This window comes from Hyperolius riggenbachi, chromosome 3 (genome assembly GCF_040937935.1).
Source record: "Hyperolius riggenbachi isolate aHypRig1 chromosome 3, aHypRig1.pri, whole genome shotgun sequence".
Taxonomy (NCBI): domain Eukaryota; kingdom Metazoa; phylum Chordata; class Amphibia; order Anura; family Hyperoliidae; genus Hyperolius; species Hyperolius riggenbachi.
In genome coordinates, this window is record NC_090648.1 from 145,855,417 (window position 1) to 145,867,529 (window position 12,113).

The 12,113-nt window shown below is 43.4% G+C and overlaps 1 protein-coding gene across 6 annotated transcripts in view; it reads left to right on the plus strand.

The window, feature by feature from the left end:
- Window positions 1-12,113, plus strand: part of KIF23 (kinesin family member 23) — a 54,998-nt gene that overhangs the window by 12,853 nt on the left and 30,032 nt on the right. For all 6 annotated transcript variants that reach the window (XM_068275067.1, XM_068275070.1, XM_068275064.1 and 3 more), the window contains exons 2-3: window positions 9,702-9,768; window positions 11,325-11,453. In XM_068275067.1, coding sequence (XP_068131168.1) covers window positions 9,702-9,768; window positions 11,325-11,453 — 196 coding nt within the window. The remainder of the gene's footprint in view (window positions 1-9,701; window positions 9,769-11,324; window positions 11,454-12,113) is intronic.

Sequence of the window (12,113 nt, forward strand, 5' to 3'; positions counted from 1 at the left end):
AGTAGCGATATTCGACCGATTCAGTCAAATGCCGCCGTTTCCCTGCCAAAGGGATGCATTCGGAAATTCTTTAGGAGTCTGAGTGCTTCCGAAGACGGGCCGCTCTACGCTGCGCACGTACGGGCGCCCTCTGACGCACTCACACGTGCGCAGTATGGAGCCGCCTGTCTTCAAGAGGACTGGGCTCCCAAAGAGTTCCGAAGTCCCAGCAGCGGGGAATTTTAACGGGGGGGGGGGGGGGCAGCGCGGCACCGGGAGAGGAAAGGGGAGGCTCATTAGGACCCTTCTCTCCTTAGGTGAATATGTGAGTTTTTGTATTTACTTATCGATTCCCATTAGCTTTAACTGATTTCTATGGTTGTTTCGGTCAGATCTCACCTCAAGTGAGAACACAGCCTTAAAGGGAAGGTCCAAGCAAAAAAAAAAAAATGAGTTTCACTTACCTGGGGCTTCTACCAGCCCCATACAGCCATCCTGTGCCCTCGTAGTCACTCATTGCTGCTCCAGTCCCCCGGTGGCAGCTTTCTGACCTCGGAGGTCAGGGCCGAATTGCGTACATTTTTACACATTCCCGCTAGTGCAGGAACATTAACACATACATTTTTACGCGTTAGTGGTGCAACGCGTACATTTTTGTTCCTGCACTAGCTGAAATGCGTAAAAATGTATGCAATGTGGCCCTGACCTCCGAGGTCAGAAAGCTGCCAGCGGGGGACTGGAGCAGCAGTGAGTGACTACGAGGGCACAGGATGGCTACATGGAGCTGGTAGAAGCCCCATGTAAGTGAAACTCATTTTTTTTTTTTTTTGCTTGGACCTTCCCTTTAAGCTACATACACACGGGGGGCAATTGTCCCCCGTCGCATGCACGCACGCGAACAGGGAGCGACAGCTGTCCACACGTCTCACCAGAAAGGCAGAGACGCGGCGGAAGCTGTTTGTGAATGGAGCATCCCCCAGCCGGATGCTCCATTCACTTGCGTAGGTCTCCTGTCGCTAGCCCGCGTACTCACGCGGCATTAGCGACAGTTCCGGGGAAGTTGCGGCATCAGCTGTAGCCGGCGATTGAACATGTCAATTGCCTGGCAACAGCTCCGATGGGCGACGGTTCGGGGCGCGCGCGTCATACACATGAGCGACCTGTCGCCGCAACACGCGTGTGCCACGTGGTTGCGGCGACGGCCGTACCCCGTGTGTATGGACCTTTATTGTGTTGTCTGTAACCAGCAGGTTAGTTTTCCTTTTCCTAAGAAAACTTTGAACTTTGTAAACTGATTCCTAATAGAGCTTGTTTTGTCTGGTATGTTACAGAGCAATGGTCACTGAGTTGCACAAGCACCAAGATTATTATTGTTCTATCTTGCAACAGTGTAATTCAGCTTGAAACAGGATATGCAACTCTTTGCTATTTCCAGGGGAAGAGTTTCAGTTGTAATGCAAAGGTAAATCATTATTCACTTGAGGTATTTGTCTTCCAAGTGTAAAGTAAACAGAAACTGCTCAGAGATCTGGAGGGGTAGTGTCTGGACTATGCCTATCACACAGTGCTATTCTTCTCAGTCAGAGGCTGTTGAGGTATTTTGGTTTGAAAAGCAGTCTTCTCTAATTGCAGAGGAATGTGCAGACTGTGGTTGTGTTGTAAGGAAGTTCTTCCCACTGCTCCCCCCTCCTTTCCTGAAATCTAGTCCATGTAAGCACCTTCATTCAGTACAAAGCAGCATGATACAGCAGGGTTTAGCATACTAATACTATGCACCAGTTTTTTTGGCTTTATTTTGGCACTATAATTTATCAGTATGCTCAGGTTGTCAGTTTAGTAACAACACTTCAATAAGTATTTGCAATAATTACCCACATTTCACTTCAAAGTACAATACTGTGTTTTCTCTGTATTAGCAGCACTGAAATCTGAGGTACAGATCCACTTGCAGTGTGGTTTTATGTGCAGTTTCTTCTGGGCACTATGGGTGTTCATTCAGGAAAAAAACCTTCACGGGTTCACAGTGGCGTATATATAATAGTATAACTGTCTAATTGTGTAAAATCCAAAAACAAAACAAAAAACTGCATTTAGTGGCAATAAATCATTAAAGGATACCAGAGTTGAACACCTTTGAGCAAATGTAAGCACCCGGCATGTATGGACATGAGTCCTCATGCCAACCGCTCGATTCCTCCCCCCCCCCCCCCCCCCTCTTCATCTCCGTTCTGGTGTAAAAGCACCCGTAAGTTGCAGACAGGTCGTGCATTACTGCAAAAGTGCTGTCCTGGCGGTGCATGTCATTGATGCACTCCGCACTCCTGCAGCCGGTAACTTGTAGTGCACATGCACAGAGGGAGTGTGGTCAACGGTGCATGCAGCCGTGCCAGTACTTGTGTAGTAGTGCATGACTTATGGTCAAGAGTGAACATGAGAACTCGTGCTTATACATGCCTTGGGCCTACTTTCGTTCAAAGCAGGGCTGTGGAGTCGGTACAAAAATCTTCCGACTCCTCAGTTTACTCTCTGACTCCGGGTACCCAAAATGGCCCCGACTCCAACTCCTAGACTCAGACTCCTTAGTCTTAGATACTTAACAGGACTGTGGATTTTTTACAAAAATCATCCGACTCCTGTGTTTATGAATTCAACGACTCCAACTCCGACTCCGGGTGCCCAAAATTGCTCTGACTCCGACTCCTCGACTCAGACTTCACAGCCCTGGTTCAAAGTAGTTCACCTTGGGTATCCCAGGCACAGATGTTTATTATTTATTGTATTTATATAGCGCCAACATGTTATGCAGCACTGAACCAGTGTTCTCCCCAGGCTCTTTTAGCAGGGTGCTCCACCCGGCTAGTTTTGATGAGAACCCGGCTGTCATCGGCCAACCTCCTCTTATGCTATAAACCGAGCCTACATTCTCTTGTATTGCCCCACCCAGCTACTTTTTCATGCCACCTGGATGGAATACATTTCTGGGGAGAACACTGAATAAATAATACAATGATACAAAGGATGACAGGCGTAGCAAGTTATACAAGGTAAACCAAGTACAAAATAAAATACATAATCATAGGGCTGCACGATTTTAGGGAAAAATCGTAATTGCAATTTTTCTCTCAAATTGCAATTTTGATTTTTCCCCATTTTTTTTTTTCTAAACAAGCTTTTGCACTTTAGGGTGGGGTGGGGGGGGGGTTGGTGTTCATGTTAAGACGACCTGGAGATCGTCTATCTGCAGCAGCTTTCATTGTGCCCGGCCCTGTACGCTTTGTACAGCTCTGCCTACCGCTGCCATCATTCCATCGCTATCCAGTGATTGGTAAAGCTGTATGTGCCCGGCCGCTCTCTTGAGTGGATCCGTCCGTCTTCAACCCCCAACACCCCCCCCCCCCCGCCCTCATTAACACTCATACATATTCTCTGCTTCTGGCCAATCCACGCACAGCGGGGCCAGGCACAAGGTACAGACAGCTGACCGTAAAACTTAGGTTACTGACTATCAGCAGATCGTCTTGCCACGAACCGCGGTTTCGGTTTACCAAAAAACCGTGCAGCCCTACATAATCATGTGATTTTGGGCTGGTTAGGTATGCCCAGTAATACAAGTACAAGGCAGTCATAGGAAAGGAGCACACGATCATGTAAAATACATTCGAGAAGGAAGGAACCTGCCAAACGCTTCAAATTGAAGTGGCATATAAGATCTCTGCTGTTTGCTTGTAAGTGACCTGGCCAGGATCTCACACTGGTCACCCCCCCCCCTTCTGCCCCGGACGATAGACTGTCAGTGCTACAGGTTACAGTATTCACAGACACATTCTCTGTGCACCTTCACTCTTGGAGTTTAAATGATGGGATGATGCAGTCTGAGCAGCAGCTCCACCCACAGAGATACTCGGTCCCTGTTGTATGTGTCTTCTGGTCATCTAACCAAAACTTCTAGACATAATTTTAACTACAGATGGCTCATTTCATGCATAAACGTCAACATTTGTAGACCTTTCTGACTAAGCTGTTGCATGATATATTTAGATCTCTACCTGGAGATAGGATATGACTAATCCAGCATAGGAAAAGGTTGGGCGGGCAGACACTGGGGATTTTGGCCATGGCCTAGGTGGCCCCCCAGAAGCAAGTGCACCAAAGCAGCATGCTAAATGTATGCAGCATTTGCAAGCTTGTAAATGCTGCAATGCAGGGACACCAGGCAAGCGCCTGACCAGGGTACTCTGCTGCTAGCTGCCTGTGCAGTGGCCACCATGCTTTCTGTGCATGTTTGCATTGTGGTGGCAGCTATGGACTTTGGCAGCATTGGAGACAGAGCGGATGAGAAACCTTCGGCACCTGAGACGAGCTGAGAAATGAGTGACACTGATGGCTGCTGCGGTGTGAAGGCGAGCTGGCTACTTATACTGAAGGGGAGGGGGGGGGGGGATTAAGGGAGTCATCTGGCTACTTATACTGGAGGTAAAGTGGGCAGGGGGCATCTGGCTACCTATACTGGAGGGGGATCATCTGCTTGCCTATACTAGGGGGGAGTGGTCATCTGGCTTCTTATACTGTAGGGGGGTCATCAGGTTACCTATACTAGAGGGGAGGGGTCATCAGGCTACCAATACTGAAGCGGGTCTGATGGTGACAGTGGCCTTGAGCAGTAAAAAGTACAAATCCGGCCCTGATAGAATGTAGTATAAATGTACTAAAAAGCAAGGCGCTCTTGATGGGTTTTTATCAATTCAACATTAATCGGTTGAAGACATTTTTATGCAAATAAAGTGTAGTGGGGTTCTAGCTTTGTACTGCATTGAGTGGTACAAAGCTAGCAGTGTTGGTAGTTTGCAATGTTGCTGCTGAAATCGTAAAGGATACTTAAAGAGAAACTCCGACCATGAATTTAACTTTATCCCAATCAGTAGCTGATTCCTCCTTTTACATGAGAAATCCATTCCTTTTCACAAACCGACCATCAGGGGGCATTGTATGGCTGATATTGTGGTGAAACCCCTCCCACAAGAAACAAGAAAAGTACGTACTCTTGGCAGTTTCCTGTCTGTGAACCTTGCTGCATTGTGGGAAATAGCTATTAACAGCTGTTTCCAACTGCCAAAAAAGCATGCAGCAGCTACATCACCTGCCCACAGTAAAAATGTCACCACGTAATGTCAGAATGTAAATCAGGGATTTAAAAGCTTTTCGAATGGGCAAACACTGACTAAACCATTTATACATAATTATTGTAAAAATGAAGCACTTTTTTATTACATTATTTTCACTGGAGTTCCTCTTTAAGCTAGGGAGGTAAAAAAAAAAAATCAGTTGTACTCACCTGTGGCTTCTACCAGCCCCCTGCAGCCATCCTGTGCCCTCAGTCATTCAAGGATCTTACTGTCCCCGCCGCCAGCTAGTTTAATTTTCTCCGACCGGTTTACTGCGACTGTGCAGGCCTGTCCACGCGTCTTCTTCATGGTGCAGGACGCTATTGCAGAATGGAAGACGAAGAAGGCTTTGCATGGCCAGGCCTGTCTGCAAAACGAAAGTAGCTGCCGTCGGGGGACCGGAGGATCCGCGAGTGACTACGAGGGAACGGGACGGCTGCAGGTGGCTGGTAGAAGACCCAGGTGAGTAAAACTGATCATTTTTCTCCTTGGCTTAAAGAAAACCTGAACTGAAAATTAAGTCAAAATAAGCATACACAAGTCATACATACTTCCATGTAGTCTACTCCTCAGTGTCTTTCTCCTCTCCCGCATCCTGTTTGTTCACTGTGATCAAGGAAATTTTCCGTCCTCCATTCTGAAAATGGCCATTACCCATAACAGCTTTCTGGTCAGCACACAGTTAAACTGTAACATCGTCCACTTGAGCCACAGGGAAGCATGGACATTACCTGGTAGATCAGTTTTCCTCTCAGCTATAACTGACAGCAACTGATATATAACTGACAGCAACTGATATATTTCCGATCTGACAAAATATGGTCAGAACTGGAAGGGATTATTGTCAGAAGAAAATGGTGAGCTTCTGAGAGGAACTGATGGCAAGGTAACTATGTAATGTTCATTTGAAGTTACCTCATGTGTTTATTTTAAATATTTTTACTCCAGTACAGGTTCTCTTTAAGTGCCTCTAAAGTATGCTGAGCATCTGGGTGCTCCTAAGGCCCTTTTCCATGAGCAGTTGATAGGCAGTGAAAAGACTGAACTGCTTGATGCTGCCTGGCAACTGCTTACTGCTGCTTGGTAACTGCTCACTTAGCACGCAGTTCAGCCGCCTGTGGAAAAAGGGACCTTAGTCTCCTTAAAGAGAATCTGTACTCTAAAATTCTTACAATAAAAAGCATACCATTCTATTCATTATGTTCTCCTGGGCCCCTCTGTGCTGTTTCTGCCACTCCCTGCTGCAATCCTGGCTTGTAATTGCCAGTTTTAGGCAGTGTTTACAAACAAAAGACATGGCATGTGATAGTCTGAAAGGAGCTCAGTCTGTGACTCATACAGAGCCTGCAGTGGCCGTGGAGAGGGTGTGTATAGCTTCTGCCTATAACAAGCAGAGCAGCACATTCTTGCCTGAGTGCCTGAGCCTGACAAGCTGTCAGAGGAAAGATTAGATTATATAACAGAGATAATACAGCCACTGTGCAACTAGGAAAGGCTGCAGTAAGACAGTCCACATCAGAACAAGTATAGGAACTTATAGGGTAGAAAAAATAAGGCTGAAATTTTTGTTAGAGTCTTTTTTTTAAAGTGGAATGAAACCCAGCATTTCTTCTTTGCTCTAAAAGATTATTTACATCATATTATATAAACTACCACCATTTTTTTTTACTAGAACAGCATTCAACTAGTTAAACACAGGACTTAAAAGCTCCCTGCAGGGAAAGCTGGATGCATCTGAACTGGAGATAACATTATCTTGTGATTACTTAATTGTATTTAAAACATTTCTCTGACTGTGCAGACACTCCTGAACACACACAGACACTCAGAAAGCATTTCTGGGGACATTACAAAATGGATAAACTAGTTATGAATAAAATGCAAAGGCAGCTCTCAGAGCAAAAAAAGTACTTTGGGAACTTGTAATTTCAAAATGAATAATACTTATGCACAAAAGCAAATATGATAACCGTATGGCATATAAAAAGTAGGAAACGTGTGTTTGAATATTGTCAGTGTTTTTATACAGCTTTTAACCAGTTCGGACTATCTGGACGAGCTTCCTCGTCCAGATAGGCACTGCTACTTTCCCTGCGTGGTGCGCGCGATCGGGCACGCGCCCGCCGCTAGCCCCCCGATCAGTGATTGGGAATATAATTCCTATTCACCGATCTAACTTCCCCGCAGAAATACCGACGCTTTCTATCCAGAGAGCGTGGTATTTCTGCCCCCCAGTCTGGATGCGACTTTTCTCACTGTGGTCATCTTGTGGCCAAATAGTAAACTGCACCCACACACAGTTTTAATTAAAGAATTACATTATCTTACATTTAAAATTAGCAATTTCCCTAACACACAAAAAATTACCCACATACACTTTTTATTTAAAAATAAATAAAAAAAAAACAAAATCATAAATAGTTACTCAAGGGTCTGAACTTTTTAAATATGCATGTCGAAGTATGTTATTATAATATTTAAAATTATAAGCTTATAAATAGTGATGGAGGCAAATTGAAAAAATGCACCTTTATTTCTAAATGAAATATCGGCACCATAAATTGTGATAGGGACATCGTTTAAACTGTGTAACAACCGGGACAGATGCGCAAATAAAATACATGAGTTTTAATTACGGTAGCGTATATTAATTTCAAACTATAATGGCCAAAAACTGAGAAATAATGAATTTTTTTCATTTCTTTCTTAATCTTCCTGTTAAAATGGATTTAGAAAAAAATAATTCTTAGCAAAATGTACTACCCAAAGAAAGCCTAATTAGTGGCGGAAAAAACAAGCTATAGATCATTTCATTGTGATAAGTAGCAATAAAGTTATAGGCAAATGAATGGGAGGTGAACGTTGCTCGGATGCATGAGATTTTTGGCACTGCGGCGCAGAACCGGTTAAACAAACTTATAAGCAATACTATTAAAGAGGAACTCCAGTAAAAATAGTGTAATAAAGTGCTTCATTTTTACAATTATGTATAAATGATTGTCAGTGTTTGCCCATTGTAAAATCTTTTAAATCCCTGATTTACATTCTGACATTTATTACATGGTGACATTTTTACTGTTGGCAGGTGGTGTAGCTGCTGCATGGTTTTTTTTACCACGGTCCTCAGTTTCTTGTGGCAGGGGTTTCACCACAATATCAGTCATACAGCGCCCCCTGATGGTCGGTTTGTGAAAAGGAATGGATTTCTCATGTAAAAGGGGGTATCAGCTACTGATTGGGATAAAGTTCAATTCTTGGAAGGAGTTTCTCTTTAAGGTATATAAAAAGGCGATTAAACTAGTGCATGAAGACCAGGATCTAATATCTCCTAGTACACCGCTTTTGGTTTAACCAAAACCTGCCCGAGTTGCTGCCATTGTCTGATAATTTTAGCGACGTTATGGTATAAAATACGTGGCCAATTTAAAGAATTTTCCAAATTTCGACAAGTTTGGTATTCCTCAATACTATGTTTCACTATTTTCAGCTACAACTTGCTATTCAATAACAATTGGACCTGGCTGGTGTTAAGGTACACCCCTCTGCCCTGGAATTACTTTTTATGAAACAAAAATAAAGAAAAGTTATTATCTAGATATAATTTTCTTCTGTCATATACACTGAAGGGTAAACTTCACTCTATTTGTGATAAGTGGCAGTTGGAGGGGGTCTCCTTTGACATCTGAGGCCTGGGAAGAACTGACAGTCTTATAAAATGGTGATTTCCTCTAGGGACAAAATCACTCAGCTTAAATGGCTTCATCAGATATACTATGCCATCCAGATTTGCTCGAATCAGCACTATCCACAATGATCATTGTTTTAAGTGTGGGGCGAGAGCAGCTATTTTTATGCAGTGTGTGTGGTTTTACCCACTAGTACAACAGTATTGGAAGTCCGTAACACATATTTTATTCAATCTAAATTGAGTTTGCTGGTGGTTTTTTCGGCTTATCAATGTCTACTGGGAATTTTGTCTGATATTAGTTGTAATCAGAATACTATTCTTCTATGGCAGGAAATGTCTTTTATTACAATAATGTCTTTTATTACAATAGAAACTACAAGTATTGCCTACATTGGCCACTGGAAATCACTGGTAAACTCAAACATATCACTTTATAAGCTTACATATCAAGCTCGTGGGCAATTCTCAACATTTAACAAGATATGGGGATGCTGGGTAGATGCACTTGGTACAATAGTTCTGCAACTAGATGTAAATCATGTAGATAGTCAACTGTACCAGTCAAGCATGTTTTCAGTTAATCTGGTGAAGAAATTGGATCTGCTAAATAACTATGATCTCTGATATAAGATGTTTCTATGCCTTTCTACTACATTGTGTTATATTTAGGCTGCTTTAATTGAACAAATCTGTAATGTTTTCTCATACAATGCCATGATCTATTGAGGTTGAAAGATTGTATTCTGTGTTTTCGCATACCCGAACGCACTCCGGGTTTATTGTTGTTTGTTGGCCTATTAGCCTTAAAAATCTAATAATAAATCCTGTTAAAAAAGCTTATCCATACTTTTTTTTTCTATTTTTCCCTGTAGCCGAAGCAAGCCCCCACGGAGGCCACCCCCGAAGAAAGCTAATACAGGACAGAAAGATCCAGTCGGTGTAAGTTTATTTATTTTTCTCACTCGGCAGGGAGATGGAGTACTCCGACTCCTTCGCTTCATACCACCTACTCCTTGACTCAGACTACTTAGTTTATGATATAGACTCTTCAATCTTCTTGATTGCAAGTATGTAACATAAAAGGCATTTCATCACTGCCAGAGCTTAGGAATTTTAAAGCTGTATTAAGATGGTATTTGACTTTGGGAACAAAACAATGCTCCTGGCCAGGAAGCAGACATTCTACCCTGTTGGCCATCCCAGCCTCTCATTGCCAATGTGAATGCCCTGGTATGTCCTCTCTATAATCAAATTCCCTGCTACCCATATCAGCCAGGTCCTGGAATGTAGCCCCATCTCCGTACCATAAAGGCCTCTGCATTTTCTTTATCTGATATACCAGTCCTTGGTGGAGGGCGCAGGCAGGAACAAAAAACAGTGATCAGGCAATAGGCTTTCTAATTGTGGGTACATCTAAAGCCTGGTACACACATCCAATTTTAATTGGCTAATGATTGGCCTCTTCCATGCATTGAGGGCCAACAGATCTTGAATAATATGAACAGATTGAGATTGTGTAGGTAAGCTGATATACTACATGGACGTGGTAAAATTGGCCAGTGATTGACCAATCAAAATAGGATGTCTGTACAAATCTTTAAAGCTGGCCATACACTGGCCCGATTTGCGCCCGTTTCAACAGCAGATTCGATCACTTGGATCGAATCTGCTGCCAATCGTTCACACTACACGCCGAATTTCGATCCATTTCGTCCGATCCCGTCGATCGCGCCGTGCGGAAAATAACAGTCGATCACCCGCGGGTAAAGAGCGCATCGCTAGCGGCGTTCGAGTGCCCGACGACCGACGCAATAGAGCCCGCAATTAGAGCATTCAATATTCGGAGGGGGACAGGGGAGGAATGGAACAGCGCAGAATGACTGAGGTTGGGCTGTGTGCTGTAAGGATGGTGGGCTGTAAGAAGCTCCTGGTAAGTAACTGCTCACTATAAAGTTTTCACTTAAAGAACTGTAGTAACAATACCAGTTGCCTGGCAGTCCTGCTGATCTATTTGGCTGCAGTAGTGTCTGAATAACACCAGAAACATGCATGCAACTAATCTTGTCAGATTTGAATGTGTCAGAAACGCCTGATCTGCTCACTGTCCCTCAAGTTAAAACTTAAACTCTACAACCTTGTCATGCAGTCACAATAATTTGAATGGACGAGTAAAGCAAGCCATAGTGCTGTTCTTATACCCTACTTGCGCTTTTGCGCAATAAAGTGCCCTAAATCAGTTGAGCGTTTGCCGCATTGCAGGGGGTGCATATGTCACTTGTAGATTTGGGCTAGGATGTTCTATTTGCTGAAAACTAATCTATATAATAGCCTCTCTTTAATTCAGACCAGCTGCTCCCCAGCAGATGTTTCCTTTTCCCCACAGAGATCAATTTTGTCTTGTGGCAGTGCTATGTTTGGAGCTGCAAGTAACAAGTGATCGATTCTGATCTACAGACCTCTTTTTTGCAGTGTTTTTATATGACTATTTTTAACAGGTTTACTGTAGAGTGCGTCCACTGATCCCTCCTGACCAGGAATGCTGCATTGAGGTCATCAATGAGACTACTGTCCAGCTGCACCCACCAGATGGCGGTCGTGTTAATAGGAATGGCGAATATAAAGAGGTAAGGATTTTGTTACTTTTTTGGGGTTTTTTTTTTTTAACCAGTGATGCCCCTTTTCTGATCCTCTCCTATCAACAAAACACTCCTCCATCTTTCTATGACCCAAGTAAAACACATACAAATACGTACATTTCTTCCAGAGTAAAATGAGCCATACATTACTTTTCTCCTATGTTGCTGTCACTTAATGGAAGTAGTAGAAATCTGACAGAACAGACAGGTTTTGGGTTGGTTCATCTTCATGGGGGATTCTCAGCATGGTCTTTATTCTTTATAAAGACATTGCCTGAAAAAGATTTTATATAGAGATGCTAGCCAGCCTCCCTGCTCGTTGTACACTTCTTTGGCAGTTGGATGGAGCAACAGTCATTCACCAAGTGCTTTTAAAAATAAAGAAAATCCTGAGAACCCTCCATGAGAAGATGGGCTAGTCCAAAATTTGTCGGTAATGTCAGATTTCTACTACTTACTGGAAGGCCTGGTGCACACCAAAAACCGCTAGCAGATTTTGAAACGCTTTTTCTTGTTTTTCTGTAGCGTTTCAGCTAGCATTTTGCGGTTTTGTGAAGCGTTTTTGGTGTAGTAGATTTCATGTATTGTTACAGTAAAGCTGTTACAGAACAGCTACTGTAACAAAACGCCTGGCAAACCGCTCTGAAG